Raw genomic sequence first — 21,081 nt, forward strand, 5'->3', positions numbered from 1 at the left:
AATTTATTTATTTTAAGAGTACAAAATATTTATATATTTTTATGAGTAATAATATCTATATACAAATTAATTTAAAAAAATAAAAAAAAAATATTTTTGGTCGTTAATAAATTTTAATTTTTTTAATTTTTAATATTGTTTCTTTGTTCTGAATAAAATTTAATATAGTTTTATAAATATAAAAAATTAAATAGAATAAATTATTAAATTAATGAGTTAATAGTTATTTATTATTATTATTATAATTATCACTAATTTATTTATTGATGTATTAAATTAGCTAAAATTATTTTTAAAAGTATTTAAATATATTTTAATTATTTTTAATTTTTGTATTAAAAAACTTTAAAAATATATAATAATAAAATTATAAGTATTAAATTTTAAAAATTAATTTAGTAATTTATTTAATTGAATAATATTTTTAGGAAGTATTTAAAAAAATAATAAAATTGGATAATCAATTATTACTTCAAAAACTATGGAGAAATCCAGAAGGCCCAGACGACCCAAGTCTAGAGTCTTCGTTTCTTTGTTTCTTTCTCTCTTTTTCTTTTTTTTTTTTAATAAATAAATTCTAATCCATTTGAGTGTTTGAAAAACGAAACACGTTTCTAACAAAGGAAATAAAAAACCAAAAAGTGGACGTAACACTCAAGTCATGGAAAATTATTATATTTAAATTAATTCACTTAAATTTTGATTATTTATAATTTTTATACCTTTTAATTGAGTTAATTACGATAATTTACCAAATAAAAGACGCTCTCCATAATTAATGTCTTTTATTTGGTACAAGGAGGATTGCAGCATTGTAAATAAAAGGGAAAACTAAATTCCATCTGGTAGGCTCATGGCTATACACTTCAAACATGTTTCCCTGCGGACCCATATGGTTGAACCGAATAACAAGGTGAAAATCAACTGAATGGAAAACTTGGATGCCAAGCAATGCCATCAACCGAGAAATGAACTCTGGGATGACCAGGCCAAGCTGCACCGGTGATCGAATTTCCATCAGTGAAGCAGCGATTTACCGGACTCGGTTCTAGCCAAGTTGCCCCGGCGAGGACTACGTTAAGCTTTACAGCAGGGTGCACAGTGCATTTCCTTTCCTGAGGTAAAACTCATACGACAAGCAATTACGATGCAGCAACCACGAAAACCATGTCCAGACAGCAACAAGAAAAAATGTTTGAGTCATTTTTCTTGTATAGTTCAATTCTTTTTTAGTTTAGTCGAATTAGCGTGGCAATTAAACAAACATATAAACTAGACTCTCATTATAATTAAAAATTAACTAGTAGTTTAGTAGGAAGTGAACCAAACATAGTTCACCAACTCCTCAATAGAGATATGAAAAGCCTAATTGTTGAGACTTGGACAAAAGGTAATGTTGATTATAGAGGCTTCTGTAAAAGCCCAAAAGCTTAAGGAAATAAAAATATTGAATCATATTAGCTATAGACGGAAGTAATTAAAAATTTAGAGTTTACATTTTTTATATAATAAATCAGGATATCCAATAAGATTACGAGAATATCCTTTTATATCAGTTCATAGTAATAGACTAAAGAGTTAAAACAAAACGAAATAAAATCGTATGGAGTTAACCTCCATTGGACAACTTTGATGGGTTCGGGAGGTAACTTATATTCGCAATCCTCCTACTGTTCAGAATCTGGATTTTGGTCTTCTTGATATAAAATTATTAAATAGAAGAATGAACTACACTATTCCAGTAAGAATATCATATTTAACACTGATACGAAAAACTAAAGGTTGGTAAAAATTATAAAACAACCAATGGAGTCATTATTTCTTTTCAAATAAATTCATTTAACATAAAAGAATATTATTTTCATACTCATCTTTATGAGTTTTCAAAACTGACATATGAAGACAATGCTTGAATAACATTGTGATTTCATATTCAAATGAGCAATAACAACAACTTACCTTCTCACCTCCTTACCAGTACTTTTGAAGATCCATAGAGATCCCTCCTATGCGTAAACCCAATATCTAAGTTATCGATTAATCGGTCATGCTCATACCCCGTTCGGTAATGGGCGCCAAACATACCACCGCCCCAATATCATGTCCGGTATGAGGGTGAATTATACCTCCCAACCCCTTCTGATATGAAACTTCCCAGCCCCGTCCGACTAAGGTAATGTCCACGATAGGGTTTTTCCTATATACCGAGTTTATAAACCCTCCTCCAAGGTACCCGATAAGTCTTTTATATATAGATTTACATCATCAACGAATCTTCAAATCACATACCAACATCACATTTTTACCAATCAACAGTAAGTCATGAAAATAGACAACACATAAGTTAAGAAAACATGATTATGTCATTTATTGCAAACCAATCAACAGATGAGAACAACGTGAGTAAATAAACTAAATAACCAAAAAAGCAATTAAAATCAATAATTTAAAACGTACGATATAACAGTAACTATTTTAGGCAGTGTAGGAGAAAATAAACAACAAGTTATGATAAATATACACTAACCGATTTCGATTCAACTAGTGACTTGTAATTAATTTTAGAGTTTTCTAATTTTTACAAAACACGGCGTTATTGATTATTAAACTTCAATTTACCATAATGAAAAAAAAGGTGAGGGATTTTTACTTCAGATCAACATCCGAAACACCGTATTTTTCATTATATCTCCTAATAATCCCCAGATTTCGTTAGTTTTTCCTGAGGAAATTAAAAATACATGTCACGTATCCAAAAATATTCTAAAATACCAAAATAAGTGTTTTTAAACTTTTTCGACCAATTTAGGGTTTCAGCACGGTGCCGCCGCTGTGCTCCGCTACCCACAGTAGCGGCTCCTTTCGACTTGGTCGTTTTCAGTCAGTTTTGATCGATTTTGTCCGATTTTGCACAGAAACTCACGAAAAAATAAGTTAGGAGGCCTCTGTTAGTCGAAAAAGTCAAAAACCAAAACCCTAACGGCGGAAGGGTCACAGGGTGCGACAGCTCCGTCGTTCCTCCTTCGCGGCCGGGTTCTCCTTCGACTAACCTACACTAGAAAGGAACGAGAAACACAATGGTCAAAAAACTGAGGAAAAAGAAAAATAGGAAGGAGCTTATCAGAGGGGGTTTTGGATTTTGGCTGCGGTAGCTCGACCGAGTTTTCTTTGTATTTTTCGGCTCACCCGTCGGCCTTTCAGCTCCGATATAGGCATAGAGAGATTCAGGATTAAATTCCGAGCGAAAGGGAGAAAAATCTTACCTTTTCGACGTCGAGGGTGGCTGGATTCCTTCTCCGACGTCTGGTTCACTTCCCGGTCACCCTTCTTCTTCTTTTTCGGTCACCCTTCTGTCGGTTAGAGTTTTGGTTCCCTACAAAGAGGAGTTTAAATATTTCTCTCCATTTGATTCAAGTCATCCATTCGAATCGACATGGAGCGAGGAGAACCGTCCAATCGTTGCCTGATTATTAGGCCGATAACGTGTTCGAATCAAGGTCGTCCATCACAAGCAATCTCATTCGTCCGATCGCATTTAAAAAAGAAACAGATTCGAGTCGTTCGTGAGCGCGAGATGCGATCTGGACTGTTGGATTGTCCAGGTACGTAGATCGCCTGCGTGGCCTCCTGCGTGGAACTGATGTCAACGTGTCCGCCACATGACGCGTTCTAACTTGTCGTTGCTGCTAACAGGGTCGTCTCATGTGATCGTATTTTTTCTTTTTGCGATTTTACTCCTTATTTTGAATTTTTCTTTCGAAAGCACCCTCCAGAGATTCACAGTTTTCTACTTTTCTCTAAAATTATTTTCAATTTCATTCATAAATCCATTTTTTCTCAAAAATTTCACAAAATTAATAATTAAAATTATTTTCATATATTATTTTATTAATTGTAAAATTATCCCAGACCAAATTTCCGGGCACGGGTGTTACAGTATTGCCAAGTGCTAGAAAATTGTAATTTAAATAGCATCAGCAAACAAAGATGCATTACCTACAAGTTATTTAAGCAATTATTTTCTTTTATCAATCTTTTTTCCAATAACTAAGAAGAATATATGATATTATTAGACAAACTACTTTCACTTGCCTACTCATGGACATTGTAAAAAACCCAACCAGGTGTAAATAAGATTTTAATACTTTTAATTTCCTGTCTTGTAAATTGTGTGAAGGCATTGAGAATATTTATACATGCAGGAGAGTAAAAGGAAAAAACTGAAAGGTGGTCTCAGGAATCTACCGAGACCATTAACTGTCCTCAACAATCTAACCAATTTTAAAACAAAAAATATCTTGGCCCTTCATTTTAGGGTTTTGATCTGGGCGGTCCATCTGTCCATCTCCTTTCAGGTTCTTGATTTTTCACTCTTAATTTTTTCGCCCGCTCCTTAAGATGAAGCCTGTTCACATTCGACTCTTCGAGCTCCTCACCACTTCTTTAATTCTTTGTGTTTTGTTGTTGTAAATGCTTCATCTTGAACAGAAATCGATGATGTGCTGAGGTCCCTAAAGGTTTCGTGAGCAGATTGGCGAACTGTTCTCTTGAGGTGACGTGTTTTGTTTTGACGAAGCCCTCTTGTACCTAGTTGCAAACTATGTGGCAATTGATGTCAAGGTGCTTCGTTCGTTCGTGAAAGACCGAATTTGCTGCAATGTGTTCGACGACTTTGTTGTCGCAATTCAGTATTACGGGTAAGTGAGGTACTATTTGAAAATCTCGAAGGAGGTAAGGTATCCACTGAACTTCACATACTGTAGATGAGATACTTCGGTACTTAGTTTCTATGGAAGACTTGCTCACTATATTTTGTTTCTTTGTTTTTTAGGAGATTAGCACTGGCCCGAGGAAGACGCTGAAGCCCGTGAGGGATTTACAGGTCATCGGACACGATGTCCAGTCTGAGTCACAAAAGGCTTGAACTTTAAGGTCATTCCTTCTCTGAAAGAAGATGTCTTGTTCGGGATATTGCTTTAGGTACCCGGTAACATGTAGTGCAGCGTTGAGGTACGGCCATTTGGGTTGTTGCATGAACTGACTGAGATGTTGGGTGGAGTATGTTATATCGGGTCTGGTAAAGTTGAGGTAGAGCAAGCGGCCGATTAGACGTCTGTACCTCTCCGGATCTGGTAAGATTTCTCATTCTTCTATATTTAGTTTTAGTCCGGAAGGCAAAGGAAAGTGGCTTCTTTTTGCATCTTCCATCCTTGTATCTTGTAAAATGTCTTTGATGTATTTTATCTAACTGATGTAGATCCCTTCTTTTGACTTAGCTATCTCGACTCCAATGAAGTATCTTGTTTGCCCAAGGTCCTTGACCATGAAGACTTCTTCTAAGGTGTTTTTGACTTTATAAATCTCTTTGTCGTTAGGACCCGTAACAAGTAAGTCATCCACATATACTACAACTGTAACATAGTTTCCTTTTATTCCTGTTGTGAATAGACAGTGGTCGGTTTCTGACTTGGTGAAGCTGATGGATTGAAGCTTTGAAGTAAGCTTCTTGTTCCATTGGCAACCTATTTGTTTCAGACTGTACAGGCTCTTGGTTAAACGACAGACTTGCCCTTCACTGGCCTTGAAGCAGCCCTCGGGGGTTTTAGGTATAACTCATCTTCTACAAACCCATGTAGGTATGCATTATTGATATCTAACTGATACACTAGCCAGTCGCTTGCGGCTGCCACGACTAGAAGTAGTCGAACCGTGACCAATTGGCCTCCGGTGAGAAGCTATCATGATAGTTTATGCCAAACTCTTGATTGTAAACGTTAGCAACGAGTCTTGTTTTGTATTTGTCAACTGATCCATCGGCATTGTATTTTATTCTATACACCCATTTTGAGTTAATTGCTTTCTTCCCGTTTGGTAGTGCAGTTAGTTCCCCAAGTGTTATTGTCTTCTAGTGGGGACAACTCGGCTTGCATGGCCTCAACCCACTTGCTGTCTTCTCTAGCATCCCTGTATGACGTCGGTTCCTTTGTAATAGACACTTGTGCAATGAAATTAACATAGTCATGATTGTACGCATGTGAGGTGGACATGAGGAAGGAAGGTTCGGGCACAGGTTATTCGGTGACATGGGCAACAAAGTCTTCCATCCAGGCGGGCCTGCTTCTCACCCTGGTGCTCCTCCTCGTTTCAGACTCTTGGGGGATGATGTTTAGTAAGGGAATTTCTTCTCTACTTTGTAACTAGTTTTCGAGTATGTTTGCTGTGTCGATGCTTGGTATTGGTAGTGGTATGTCATGATAATCTGATTTAGGGTGTTGTGTTTGGTATGGGTGAACATGTTTATGGAATATGACATCACTTAACAAAATCGTTTTCTGTTTATTATATCATATAATTTGTAGGTCTTAGCATCGGGAGCATACCCTAAGAAAACACATTTCAAAACCCTGGGTTCAAACTTGTCCTTTTGGGGGTTAATATTTGTAACAAAACATAGGCAACCAAAATTTTTAGGTTTGATTAATCCGACTATTTTTTTGTACAAATTTTCATAAGGAGTTTTCCACTTTAAAACAGAGCTTGACAAAACGTTTATTATGTGTGGCTGTGAGTATGGCTTTGTCCCAAAACCTTTTTAGTAATTTTGATTCAAACATCAATGCTCTAGCAACTTCCAGTAGGTGTTTATATTTCATTTCCACCACATTATTCTGCTGTGGTGTGTATGTACAGATTTTTTAATGCATGATTCCCCTTTCTTGAAAAATATTTTTGCATGAGGTGTTTATAAATTCAGTATCATTATCTGTTCTAACTGTTTTGATTGTTTACTTAAATTGGTTTTGTATTAAATTGTAAAAATATTTTAAGATATTGGTACACTCGTTTTCTCTTTTAATAAATAAGTCTAAGTGGCTCATGAAAAATCATCAACTATGGTTAAAAAATGGAATGCACTAAAAATACAATTGACCGGATATGGTCTCCAAAGATCAACATGTATCAAACTAAAAATGTCATTAGTATTAATAAAACTTTTAGGGAAAGACAAGCGTTGTTGTTTTGCCAATGGGCATATTTCACAATCATATGAAGCTGCACTGTTTGATAACTTTAGGCTAGGGATGTGAATCAATTTTTTTGTGGATGTGTGGCCGAGTTTTTGTGCCATAGTTGTAGGTTGTTTTCTTGGGTGTGGCTAATGCATGCTTTGTTAGAGTCTATATCTTCACTCAGGATGTACAGACCCTTCATTATTGTTCCCTTCCTCAATATTTTGTTAATTGTCAAATCCTGAACAAAACAATAGTTGGGATGAAAGGAAATATAGATATTGAAACTTGGGCTAGCTTTCTAACAAAAATAATGTTACAAGTGAATTTTGGTATATAGAGAACATCCTGCAGAATTAGATTATTACATAGTTTTATGGTTCCTTTGTGGATTGAATGACTCGTGGTTCCGTCTGGTAGCAAGAAAGGTACTGTAGGTTCTAGTTTTACATGTTTTGAAAATATTTTAAAATCATTGCATATGTATGATGTGGCACCTGTATCATTAGAGGCATGTAAAAAATAGCATTTAGGTTGCTTATCAGTGGGGCCAGAGCAGCCCACGCATCCTGCTGACTCTACCATGTTTGCTCCTTGGTTTTTTCATGTACTTGTTGATCTTTTATTGTATGAGTGTGGTCATTTCTGTGCTCCAATTTGTGTTGGATGCTTCTGTTTTGGTGTCATCGGGAGCTTTTTTTGCCACTGCATTGGCTTTTTCCTTGTTCCTTTTTCCCTTGAGCTCTGTAAACCATTCTGGGAGCCAGGGAGCTTGAAGCATGTGTCCTTTGTGTGCCCTATGTTTCTACAATAAGTGCATGTTATGCTGTCTTTTCCCTTTTTTCGGTTTAGAAGTTTTGCATTATCTTTCAAATTGTTGTAAAATGTAGCGAACGTCCCTTCAGGTGAGTTGATATTGTGTACTTCCCTCTGTTTTTCAACACTAATCACCATGGAATAAGCTCTGTTCACAGTGGGTAATGGTTCCATGATCAATATTAGGTTTCTGATATGGTCGTATGAATCATTAAGACCCATTAGAAATTGGATCAGATTGTCAATATTGTCAATTTCACTGTGTTGTGGCGCAACATAGCAAGTGCAAGCAGGTGAGGGCATTAGGTGAGTTAACTCATCCCATAGCCTTTTAAGTTTTGTATAATAGGTTGTGACAGAAATGTTAGACTGCGTGATGGAACTTATTTCACCTTTTAATTGATACAACAAAGATCCGTTACTTTCATTATACCTTTCTTTTATTTCATCCCACAGGTTTTTTTTCTGATGTAGTAAACAAGAAGGCACTAGCAAGCTCTTTGTTCATCGAGCTTAGGATCCAGGACACCACCATGCTGTCTGTTTTGTGCCATCGTTCATATTATGTTGCATCAAGTTTGGACTTCTTGCATCTACCATCAACGAGAGTGAGCTTAGGATCCAGGACACCACCATACTGTCTGTTTTGTGCCATTGTTCATATTCTACTGCATCAAATTTGGGCTTCTTGCATCTGCCATCAACGAGAGTGAACTTGTCCTTGACTCTCAATGCACTCACCATGGCTCGACTCCAAGACAAATAGTTGGAGTCATCAAGAGTAGTTGTGACAAGTTGCATTCCAAGCTTATCTGAGTTTAAGAGTGTCAACACATCTATATTAAGGTTTGTCATTGGATAGTAGAGTAATAGTGTAGTGTAGAAATCAGAGAAATCAGTGCTTATCACAGGCACTACTCTGATACCATGTAAAAAACCCAACCGGGTGTAAATAAGATTTTAATGCTTTTAATTTTCTATCTTATAAATTGTGTGAAGGCATTGGGAATATCTATACATGCAGGAGAGTAAAAGGGAAAAATGGGAAGGTGGTCTCTGGAATCTACCAAAACCACCAGCTGTTTTCAACAATCTAACCAATTTTAAAACAGAAAATATCTTGACCCTTTATTTTAGGGTTTTGATATAAGCGATCCACCTATCCATCTCCTTTCAATTTCTTGATTTTTCACTCTTAATTTTTTCAGACATACACATATACAAGAATAAAATTAAAGGGAGAATAAGGAGCAGGAAATTTTTCTAGCAAACCAATGGGGATATAATAAATTTGAAGTCCTTAGTGAATAATCCTACCTCCAAAACTCCAGCAGCAGCTAAAATCTGCTGTCCATAGGAAATGGATGCCACCAGTTTCCTTGATTCCATGAATTCTCTCACTATTGCAATGACTGCTTTATTCAGTGCCAGGTATTCGGGTGCTCGACCTCCAGGAATGACATGAGCATCATAACTTGAGGTATCTAGACCATCGAAATCTGCTGTCAAAGTGAACTTATGGCCAGGCTTCTCGCTGTAAGTTTGATCACCTTCAAAATCATTGACAGCAGTTTGGCAATTATCACCAGCCTTCTTGTTGGGGCAAACTGCATCAACATGGCATCCTAGAGCTTGAAGAGACTGGAAAGGAACAGTTGCTTCATAATCCTCCATATAGTCCTGCAAACATGCAATCGGAGATGCTATTATGCCCTGCTGTATGAGAACAATTCTTTCGTCATTTTTGTTTATGTACTTTTTTTCTGTTCCACTCCTTAATATATAAATCAAAGAAATAATTTAATACAGCTATTATAGCTTGTTATTTATACTTTGAGGTGACAGCAACCATATTGAATTGGAATAATCCCATGGTGACAGAAGAACCAATTTACAGCAAATATAATTGGAACAGCTTCTACATGCTGAAGTCTATCATACTTAATCCATTTGCTTCATGCCACTTACACACCCATAGGCACGACCAATATCCTTCTAGTGAAGAAAAATGTCCTTAATTAGATGTATAAAGCCATAGTTATATCAAGATACAAAACCTTCTGTCTTCTTCTGCCAAACACAAATGCTTTGACTTCTAAGAACAAATATACGTACAGTTTATGTCTTTCCACGCGCAAGAATCGTCTTAAGTCTAATGAAATGGCTTAAAAGAGGCTATGAAGGACAAAAATCAATCCTTAGGTAAATTCTTGAAATAAGAGTTGAAGCTGCAAGCATTTTTAATGGTTCTAGCAGAAAAGAAGTAATTTGCATTGTAAGAGAGGATTTGCAGGTTATAGTTCAGTAAGCAAAGAGGGTTCCTATTGGATCAACAGGAAACAACCATAAACAGTGCCTAAAGGGTTCCCCTGAGAAGAAACGAACAAAAAGTTGACAAGCTCAATGGCTTAAGAATTTATTGACAGAAAGCTGATAAATGGCAAGAAAAAAAAAATGCTGAAACCAGTTAGGAAACCTTTCCAAACCTAAAAAATCTAACTTATGTTTTTATGTCAAACCAGTTAGGCTTATGTACATAAGCCCCCCTCCCCCAGAAAAAAAATGAAGAAGATACAAAATAAAACAAGATTTACAAGATATTGAAGTTGATAAATGAATTTCACCACTAAGAGATTACAACCATGCACCTCACCAACAAAAACAGAATGAAAAGGAGAAATAAAAGAATAGGCAAAGTGACAGTAAAGATATTAACTCTATACAAATAATTCAATAACTTCCAATGTGGCAGAAGGAAAGAATTGTGCACAACTATGTGATGTACACAAGCGAAACATTTGTATAGAGTTATTGAATTATTTGTATAGAGTTAATATCTTTACTGTCTAACCTGTTTTTCTATGCTTCACTGGGATGATTCAGGAGGAGCATAGCCACATTTTCACAGCGCCCATTTTCAATATCATTATCTGAATTATGTTAATTCAATTCCCAGTAAAATGTATGGAAAATGTCAAAAAGCCTAGAGGTATATTTATTTTCTAAATTTTTTCTAATTATCTCTTCAATAAAAGTTACAACTTACCCCACAAAGAACTAGAATCCTTTTATCAGCACCTGTTATCTTTCCACCAAGTTCTTTCAACAAGAGACCAATACACCATGGCCCTTGTCTGTAACACCAGTAACAATATTTCCATCAACAACGCTCCCAACCAAGCCCTTAGGTTCTATCCATGAAGCACCAGCAGAAATAAGCACAGGTCCTACACCGGAGACTGCTGTGCACTTTCGACCTTTAACTACATCTGCAGCTGCCAATATCAATTGCCCATGGCAAATAGCAGCAATAACCTTTTTAGAGGCAGCAAATTTCCTTACCAGATCTAAAACAGAAGCATTCATAGCAAGGTATTCCCCAGAGAGTCCACCTGGTATCACCAACCATATTGCCAAATTCAATGTCATCAAATGTTGCGTTGAGTGTAAAATTATGACCGCGTGACTCAGAATAAGCCTGCAAACAGTAAAAACAGTAAATCCAAAGATGAGAAAGAAGGGAATGACTGCAACTTACAACTACTTTGAAACTACAGCAATGTATCTATTAAGAAAAAGCAGGTTCCTCATTTGATACCCTAAAAATTAGCCTCTCAACAGCATGGTCTTCCCAGTTTAAAATTTCCCCCCTCTGGGATGACAATCACAGAACCAATAGTATTTACATTTGTTTGATGAAGACTGCTAAGCTGGCCAACCGATCTTCATAGATATACAGCCATGCGTCTGTTTAATTTTCATTTTCAACTAGAGAGGCCTGAGGCATGCATTAAACTTCTTCCATGGAAGTTTTTCTTTTGGTATTCATTCATTCTGCGCCTAGATTTTGATAATCTTATAGCTGGTCATCTATTTCCACACTCGTGATGAACCATCAAATATCTTTAGTTTCATCTCATTTGTTGCTAAACAATGCTTACAATGTATTATTTCCTCATTATTCATCTCCTTTTCCAGATTTTGAAACATAGTCATGGTTATTGACCTTCTCTACTTTCAAATAATCGGTGAACAAGAAAGGCAGGCAACCGATTGCAGACATGAAATCCGGCACAACGTGTTCATTATAATACACATACACACACATAGAGATATATGTATATATATATATATATAGAGAGAGAGAGAGAGAGAGACAAATCGATTGAGAGAGAGAGAGAGAGAGGGACCTGATGACCAGAACTTTGTTGAATGCCGGTTGGGCAAATATCGCCGGCCTTCTTTCCGGGACCGACGGCGTAAACAGAGACTCCATATGCTTGCAATGCTTGGAAAGGTACCATCGCCTGCAACCAAGCACATAGTTCGATAAACCAAACAGCAACAAAAACGATTTTAGAGAAAATGAAAATGAAAATACCTCATAGTCTTCCATGTAATCACCGCTATAGTAGCAGAACGGTTCTCTGAGCTCTGACCTCCTTCGCCATTTTGCTTGCTCTCAGAGAGGAAGACGAAAACAGACAGACCGCGGTTAGTGATCCTCAGACGTATCGACTTATTAAATTGGTGTTTCGAACTTCCGTTAAAACTAACAGAAGTTTACTTTTAAAGCAGTAATTTGATATATTTTAAAAAGCATAAAATTATTATTTAATTAATTAAATTATAAAATATCAATTTAATACATCAATTAGTAAAATACATAATAAAAAAAAAATAGACAATGTGTTAATTTTTTAGTACAAAATTCTCAACAACAAAAAAATCAATATTTTATTATCATAATCCACATTGAAATTTTTTTAAAAAAATTACAAATTATTTTTATATAATATTATTAAAAAATTTTAAATATCTGATACAAAATATTAAAATTTGTAACGGTCGGAATAAAACATTAAAAATATAACTATTAATGATTTACCACCCAAATAAATTCAAATTATAAATTATAAATTTTTAATAAATTTTGAAATCAAAATCTTCAAATAAAATATTAAAAATATAATCATTAAATAACGTAATATTTAAATAAATTTAAATTGTAAAATATAAATTTTCAATAAAATTTAAATTCGTAATCTTTTAATAAAATATTAAAATTATAATCATTAAATAACCTATCACTTAAATAAACTAACTAAGAAATAAAAATTCAAAACAGTATACGTACTCATAAATACACGTTGAGAAACATTAATATAATTTTATTCTTAGTTTTTGTTTAATAAAGGGTAAGGTGGGTGAAATGGGGCAAAGTCAAAATATTTTCCTATGTCCTTCCTTCAAGTCTATTTAAAGCATCCCTCACTTGTCTTTTTCTTACTTATAATTTTCTTTTTTTCAAACAAAAAATAATAATAGGATAGTAAGACACTGTTTAATACATCAAAACACTTCTTAAATTCTTTATTTCTTATATATATATATATATATATATATATATATATATACATACGGATGTTCTGTCGTTTGTTACAGCTAAGCTGCATACGCACAAGGCGAGGATAACAGCTCTGTAGATATCAACTAGATGGAGAAAACTTTCCATCTGATCCACATTGCTATTGCACAAATCACCAAATTCTCATTCTCCCATCTCGTGCATATATAGATATATACATATGTATGTATTTATATTTATGCAAATGGAGCATATAATATCATGACGAAGATCAACTAAAAGAAACTTGGATGCCAAGCAATGCCATCAACTGGGAAATGAATTCCGGGTGGCCTGGCCAAGCTGCACCAGTAACCAAATTTCCATCAGTGAAGCATCGAGTTATTGGACTCGGTTCTCGCCAAGTTGCCCCCGCGAGGACTACGTTAAGCTTCACAGCAGGGTATGCAGTGCATTTCCTTCCCTGCGGAAAAACTCATACGACAAGGAATTACAATGCAGCAACCATGAAAACCATGACCAGGCAGCATCAAGAAAAAGGAGCAACACTCAACATCAGGAGGATAACAAATTATACGAAGTCTTCCTCTTAAAAATGTTATTGAACTACAATTAATAGATCCATCTATTTTCCATTAATTTAAAATTTTTTTTAAAAAAATAATTTAACTCTATTTCTAAAACAGTCAGAAATTTAGAGTTGAAATTACTCTATTTTTGTTATTCAAATTTCATCACATAGTATGAAAAGATTGTGTTTTACTCTTTTCCATCAGTTTAGACCTTAGGAAAAATCGATTCAATTTTATTATTCAACACATGTTTGAGTAATTTTTCTTGTATGCTACTAAACTCAGAGTTCCTGAGGTATCTAATTCATAGGAAGCTTATAATAACACTAATTTTGAACTCTAACTCTTCAACCATAAAAAATTGATACTTAAAAAGAAATAGTTTCCGAAGTTACGATCTAAGGATTGATATTTTAATCCTTAAAATTAATGTTAGGTGCTCGAGTTTACAGTAACATTATCTACAATAAGTATATAAATTGAAGAAAATAAACAGAGAATAAAACTTTATCTGGGAAACCAATCAAACAGATAGATTGATGGAAATATAATAAGTGTAAAGTTCATAGTCAATAATCCTACCTCCAAAACGCCAGCAGCAGCTAGAATCTGCTGTCCATGGCAAATGGATGCCACTGGCTTCCTGGATTCCATGAATTCTTTCACAATTGCAATGACATCTTTATTCGTTGCCAAATATTCCGGTGACCGACCTCCGGGAATGACAAGAGCATCATAACTTGTGGCATCTAGACAATCGAAATCCGCTGTCAAGGTAAAATTATGGCCAGGCTTCTCACTGTAAGTTTGGTCACCGTCAAAATCATGGACAGCAGTTGGGCAGAGATCACCAGCCTTCTTCTTGGGGCAAACTGCATCAACATGGCATCCTAGAGCTTGAAGGGACTGGAAAGGAACAGTAACTTCATAATCTTCCATATAATCCTGCAAATATCGAATCAGAGAAGCTATTTATAAGGGATCAAGAATAAATTAGAAAAATAGAAAAATAATATACAAGGGTAAAAAAATGTAAGTCTGTATGAGGGTAGTTTTGTGTTCTCCATCATAATAAATTTGGAGAGACAGATCTAGGATCATCATATCCGGTGGTTACAAATTCCTACTCTATAGCTTATATTTAAGCATGTACTCAAGGAAAGAAGGATGTAGAAAATTATTGAAATTTGAATACAATCTTTCTCTCACATTTTGCCGATTCTCGCCTTCTGTCTATCTCTCTCTTTCTCTCTCTCAGCTTTCTTCCTCTTTTTTCCTACTTCTTCCAAATCCGAACCATGTAATAGGTTCGTGACACTATTCATGGGGAAACAAATCTTCATCATTTTGACTCCAACTCTTTTTCTTTTCATTTCTAAGTCAAAAAATCAAAGAAAAACTAAGGCATGTGACTAAAAGAGAGATTGATAATTAAAGAATTTATTCGCCACACTTTACTTTAAGTCATGAAGCACAAGGAATAGGAATCATCCAAGCATGACAAAGGGCTAAGTTCACAGTCCTCGAAAAAAACAATTACCTAAGCCAACATAACTGGATCATCTTCTATGTGCTAAACGCTATTGTAATACAAGCTGTTTCCCTTCTTTTTGCCTGATCGATTTGTCATTAAAACCAATGATATAACAGGCCAGTATCTTAAGGAAGAAGTGACAACTTACTCCACAAAGAAATAGGATCCTTTTATCACCACCACTTATCTTTCCACCAAGTGCCTTCAATAATTGGGCAATATACTCAGGATGACCCCTGTATGTAACACCAGTTATAATATTTCCATCGACGACAGTGCCAACTAAACCGTTAGGTTCTACCCAGGAAGCACCTGCAGAAATGAGCACAGGTCCCAAAGTGTAGTATGCTGTGCATTTTCGACTTTTAATTATGTCTGCAGCAGCCAATATCAATTGCCCATGACAAATAGAGGCTATTAGCTTCCCGGAAACGTGAAGTTTCTTCACTAAGTCTACAACAGATGCATTTGTAGCAAGGTACTCCCCGGAACGTCCTCCTGCTATCACCACTCCATCATATTTGCTGAATTCAATTTCATCAAATGTTGCATTCAGCATAAAATTATGACCACGAAACTCAGAATACGTCTGCAACCAGTAAAAACAGAAAATAAATTGAAAAGATGATAAAAAAAGGCAATAAGGGTAGCTTACTAAGTATATTGAAATTGCAGCAACACATCTACTAACAAAAAACAAGTTATGACTTTGTATTCCTTAGAGTAAGCCTCTCAACAGCACGGTCTTTCCAGTTCAAAATTTCTCACATCTAAGGATGACCATCACAGAACCGATATGATTATAATATATGTGGATACCTCATAGTGCCTTTGATTTGATATTCTACTAGAGATGTCTTGGAACATGCCTAATGAATCTATTCCATAGAATCCTTTTTCCTTTTGGGTAACTCATTCCTTCTGCAGTTTGAAATAAGATTCTAACTAGCTGTTTGACTATTTTTATAGGCATGATGAACCATCAAATATGTCTAGTTTCGTTTCATATATGCAAAAAATGCTTGCACTTTATATTTCCTCCATTCCTTCATCTCCTTTCCAGGTTTTGAAAGTCTAAATCCAGAAATCAACAGATGTTTCAGAAGAGGAAGAATATCCCATTCTTTCTCTGAAAAAGAAAAGGAAACATAACTTCATGTGCGTTTGCTTATAAAACTAACACATTAACAAGCGGGTTGCTGCTAACTTGAATTTGTCACTGATTCAAGTCATGAATATTACAAAGCAAACCCACAGTAGAAAATTTCAGAATCAACTATAGCTCTTCAAATAGCTTATGTTCATGTCCAAAACTCCCTAAAGATGATGGAAAGACTATACTTAGCACCTTAGTTTTCTGAAAAAGCAAGAATTCCTGACAACGTACTTACAAAGTAAAATCCACTTTAAGTTACGAAATTCAATATTAGGGGGTCAAGCCATGACTAGAAATTTTTAGTAGAAATGACACACATGTGATCGTCAATTATCCGAAAATCTACAAATTTTTAAACTTTTTAGAGTATAGATATATCATCAACCCACATCATTGGCTACAACTAATCGACTTTCATGCAGTTTTCTGTTGTTCCCATTCTTGGAACTTAAAAATCTGGGATTTGTTTGTCAAATGTCTCTAACAATAAACAAACACAGTAAAGAAAAAAAAAACTAAAGAATTTATTCTTTCCTAAAGAAGATTCAAAGATAGCCAGTGGAAGATAGAATTTTCTCATGGAGTTTATGAATAAAAATCATTGTATAGTAGAGGCAAAACTAATTAAGTAGACTGAAAGGGCTAGTGTTATTCTGTGTTGTGAGCCTTAAAAGTGTTATTAAAATAGTTGTTGACTAAAAGTATTTTTAGTAAAAAATTATTTAGTCTTTGGTACAAACAGTCATATGATATAGTAATTAATAAGTGACCATGAAATAAGGCTACCAATTCGAAACATTTGATGCAGTTGGTTCGTTACATATCTATATCTATATCTAATATCTATATATATATATATATATATGTAGGGAGGGAGAGAGAGTGAAAGAGAAAGAGGAAGGACCTGATGACCACAACCGTACTGAATGGCGGTCGGGCAAACATTGCCGGCCTTCTTTCCGGGGCAAACGGCGTGAACAGAGATTCCGAATGCTTGCAATGCTTGGAAAGGAACCATCACCTGCAATCAACCAAAATCATTCGATAAATCAAACAGTAACAAAACAAAATGTTACAAAGAAAATGAAATTTTCATTAAAATAACCTCGTAATCTTCCATGTAATCTCCGCATAATAGTAGTACGGTTCTGTGAGCTCCGGCCTCCTTCACCATTGAGACGAAGACGAAAAGAGACTTTTGCTCTCAGAGCGAATCTTTCAGCTTGCGAAGGCTCTCTAGCAGTGATGCTATTTATAGCCCGAGAGAAAAAAAAAATGTTTTGAAAATAAAAAAAGTTTTTATATTATTTTAAATAATAATAATAAATAATTTTCTAAATTAATTTAATAAAAAAATAAAAGAGTAGGTAGACCACCTACCCCTAAAATAAACAATTTAGAATTATTACAAAAATTCAAATATGCACTAATAAATAAATTAAAAATCAAATATAATAATAATAATAATAATAATAATAAATCAAACTTTTCATTTTTCTCTAATATTTATTTAAATTTTACATTTTTTAATTAATATATAATTACTAATAATATAAAATTAAAATAATTGAAGTGGGTTATTAACTATACAATTTTATCCCCAAAAATATTGAAACTTTTGAATATTTGGTCAATTAATGCTTTATTTACTCTAATTATTTAGTTATTTTCTTTTTTTTTTTCCAACATTATTTATTCATTTTCAATTTAAGAGATCGTGAAAATTAATCATTTTTTTATTATGAAATTGCATGGAAAATGAAGAAAAATATTTTTGAAAATAAAAAAAAAATTAAAGACACAAATCTTAATCATAAAAAATTTATAAGAAAATCATATCCAAGCCAAATTCAATTCAAACTTGCCTTTGAGCCCCGAATTTTTACTTTAAACCAAGATAGTTGTGTGTGTATATATATATATATCTATTTATAATTGACAAATTGGTAAGAATTTTATAAAAATAAAACTAGATGTAAAATTAAATAATTATGTTCATATTTAATCGAATAGATTATATTTGAAATAGAAGCGTATCTGAATTCATAATGGAAGAACTATTTACAATCATACAAAATATTTTTTAAATAAACATATAATCTTCTCGAATCTTCACTTTCTTTTGGTAGAAAATAAACATTTAATATAATTTAAAGATTATATCTAACTTTTGCATTATCAAATTTTATTTTTATAAAATTCATACAAATGGTATAAGAGTTATATTCCGATTCTAGAATATGTGGGTTAGAGAAATTATATGATGGGTTAAATAAGAACAAATATTTGTTATCTTTGCACACACAAAAAAATTCACACTTTAATTTAATGCATTAATGTTTAATCTATTTTTAACCGTAATAATATCGTGATACTTGTGTATATATATCTATTCATAATTAATGCACATAAAATACAGATTTTGCAAAATAAATTTTATGGTCCGTGTTGAAAATATTTGTTTCAAATATATATATATATATAGGATGTATAAAAATTAAAATTATGTAATAAACAAAAAGTTTAATCTATTTAAAAATTATTTCTTCATATTCCTCGGCCAACAAGATAATTATAAGAGACAAATGGTTTTTCTTGTAGTGACCGTTGACTTTATCAATTTTTTTTGGGTGATTTCATATGATCTTCTCGGTTTCGGCGTACTAACTTAATTGAAAAAAATTAATTTAATTTGCTTATAACATTAAAAAGTTTAACATTTGAATTAATCATAAGTAACAATTATTAAATTAATAATTAAAATTTAACATTTATTATAATTTAATTTATAATAATTAAAATTAACTTAGTCATTATAATCACACTAATAACTAAGGTGGATAATTACAATATCCGAATAATAAAAAAAAAAAAATTACCACAACAAAACTTACTTTTACCAAAATCATTAAACCTCCCTATAAAAAAAATTAGCTTCATGGCTTATTAAAAAAGTACAAGCATCGCCTTTACTTTACATATGAGTGTAAGTAAGCTTTGATCCCTTATTGTTACATAAGCAAAAATAGAACTACCACCTTGTTTGCTTCTAATTTTCTCCATGGGAGCCGGCAGGAAGGGATTATCATGCTCGGAGGAGACTGATACCAAATGAAATGGTGCAAATCATAAGCCCCAGAATTGCCAAGAATCCATATTTCCTGCACGTTAACTCCATTGTCATTGTTCTATTATCACCAATTACTTGAAAAAGAAAAAAAAAAAAACCCTAATCTCATACCAGAGCAAATTGATGAATCAGAGAAAGGAAGAAGATAATTCAGAAACAAACCCAATAGTCAGACGCTTCATGGGATCGCCTGTGGCGTAGCCTTTGAAATAAAAGAAGCGGGTGATGGCGTACACGGTGCCAAGTCCGGCGCATACGCAAGGATGCCTAATTCCTCCCAACACCATCAGCACGAAGAACATCGGCATCATCTCCAGCGAATTCTGATGCCCTCTCTGCAATATACCCACCAAAAAAAATTTAATCCTCCGTGGAAATTCATCACAAGAATCAAATACCCAATTACCTGAACGCAGTTAAACGCTTTGGCATCTTTGTTCTCCGATTCCGAAGCGTAGAGAGTCGGATACGGCACTTTGTACCTGTTGAACGAAACAGAACAGAAGAAACAACAATTTTAGAGCGAAATCAGAAATGGGTTTCGGTTACTTTGAAATGGGTGATCAATGTTTTGAACGAGAATAAATCAGATTTGAGGTGAAATCAGAAACGGGTTTTGGTTATTTTGAATGGGGGGATATATATTTTGAAGAAAGAACAAATCAGATTTGAGGCAGTAAGATTTTACTTCTTCCGGGCTCTGCCGACTTGGAAGGCCATCCAGAAATTGAGAAAGCAGTAAAAAACCAAAACAATCGCGACATATCCGTATTCTCTAGGCAAGAACTCGACGGCGGCCATGGTGGATTAAGATCAGATCTGTAAAATTTTTCTCTGTTTCGTCTTCTCGGTGGGTTCTGATTCTAGTTGTTTTGGGTATAAATAGTGGGATTCTGAGTTTTGTTTATGGAGTGTTCTTGACTTTTTCCTCACGCAAAATCAATTTGATCTGAAAGGCGGATAAAATTGGGGCGGGATGGTGATGTAAGCGATGAGCATTGGATCGGATACTGAAAATTATTAGTTAAATCTATCATCCACATGTTTTTCCGCCAGCAGGATCTAAAGAAGTTTCGATCTAGAGATGGTGGTTATTATTTAATGGCTGTCAACTATTGAAAAAGCTTTCTTTTTTTCCCTCTATATAAATATATATAATATTTTTTGAGGCTATATATTATAATATAGTATATATTATCACATGAAATTTTACTAATCAAATTAAATTTTATAAGATTATCAATAAAAATATAATACCATGTTATATAAATTATTTCACATAACCATAATATTGGGTTTATTTTATAAATATTTTTGTATACAACAACTTTAAATCGGTATAAATCGTTATAATTGTTTCGATTAAAAAAATTTAACTATAATACAATGTTGTTCTTCCTAAATTATAAAAATCATTTATATAAAACACAATTTGATTATTGCAATATTATTATTACCATACTAATAAATCAAAAGTAACATGTAACACCCCGTT

At 33.9% G+C, this 21,081-nt stretch overlaps 2 protein-coding genes and 1 pseudogene across 3 annotated transcripts; all 3 read right to left on the reverse strand.

Moving 5' to 3' along the window:
• Positions 1 to 659: 659 nt before the first annotated feature.
• On the reverse strand, positions 660 to 12,378 carry LOC110813885 (protein DJ-1 homolog D-like; annotated as a pseudogene). The gene is made up of 5 exons (XR_015817156.1): positions 12,208 to 12,378; positions 12,017 to 12,133; positions 10,873 to 11,304; positions 9,144 to 9,506; positions 660 to 1,115 (listed from the first exon to the last, which is right to left on the reverse strand). The product of XR_015817156.1 is annotated as a protein DJ-1 homolog D-like (transcript).
• Positions 12,379 to 12,982: 604 nt separating this feature from the next.
• LOC110813866 (protein DJ-1 homolog D-like) lies at positions 12,983 to 17,714 on the reverse strand. Its single transcript, XM_022041135.2, has 5 exons — positions 17,562 to 17,714; positions 17,361 to 17,477; positions 15,449 to 15,889; positions 14,349 to 14,711; positions 12,983 to 13,657 (listed from the first exon to the last, which is right to left on the reverse strand). Exons 1-5 carry the CDS (start codon positions 17,628 to 17,630, stop codon positions 13,466 to 13,468), a joined length of 1,182 nt encoding a protein of 393 aa, XP_021896827.2. The 5' UTR covers positions 17,631 to 17,714; the 3' UTR covers positions 12,983 to 13,465.
• A 1,492-nt stretch (positions 17,715 to 19,206) lies between these two features.
• On the reverse strand, positions 19,207 to 20,629 carry LOC110824667 (microsomal glutathione s-transferase). The gene is made up of 4 exons (XM_022055200.2): positions 20,275 to 20,629; positions 19,993 to 20,068; positions 19,749 to 19,921; positions 19,207 to 19,617 (listed from the first exon to the last, which is right to left on the reverse strand). Exons 1-4 carry the CDS (start codon positions 20,385 to 20,387, stop codon positions 19,542 to 19,544), a joined length of 438 nt encoding a protein of 145 aa, XP_021910892.2. The 5' UTR covers positions 20,388 to 20,629; the 3' UTR covers positions 19,207 to 19,541.
• Between the last annotated feature and the right edge of the window lie 452 nt (positions 20,630 to 21,081).

This window comes from Carica papaya, chromosome 1, assembly GCF_054855325.1.
Source record: "Carica papaya isolate Zhongbai chromosome 1, ASM5485532v1, whole genome shotgun sequence".
NCBI classification, from domain to species: Eukaryota; Viridiplantae; Streptophyta; class Magnoliopsida; order Brassicales; family Caricaceae; genus Carica; species Carica papaya.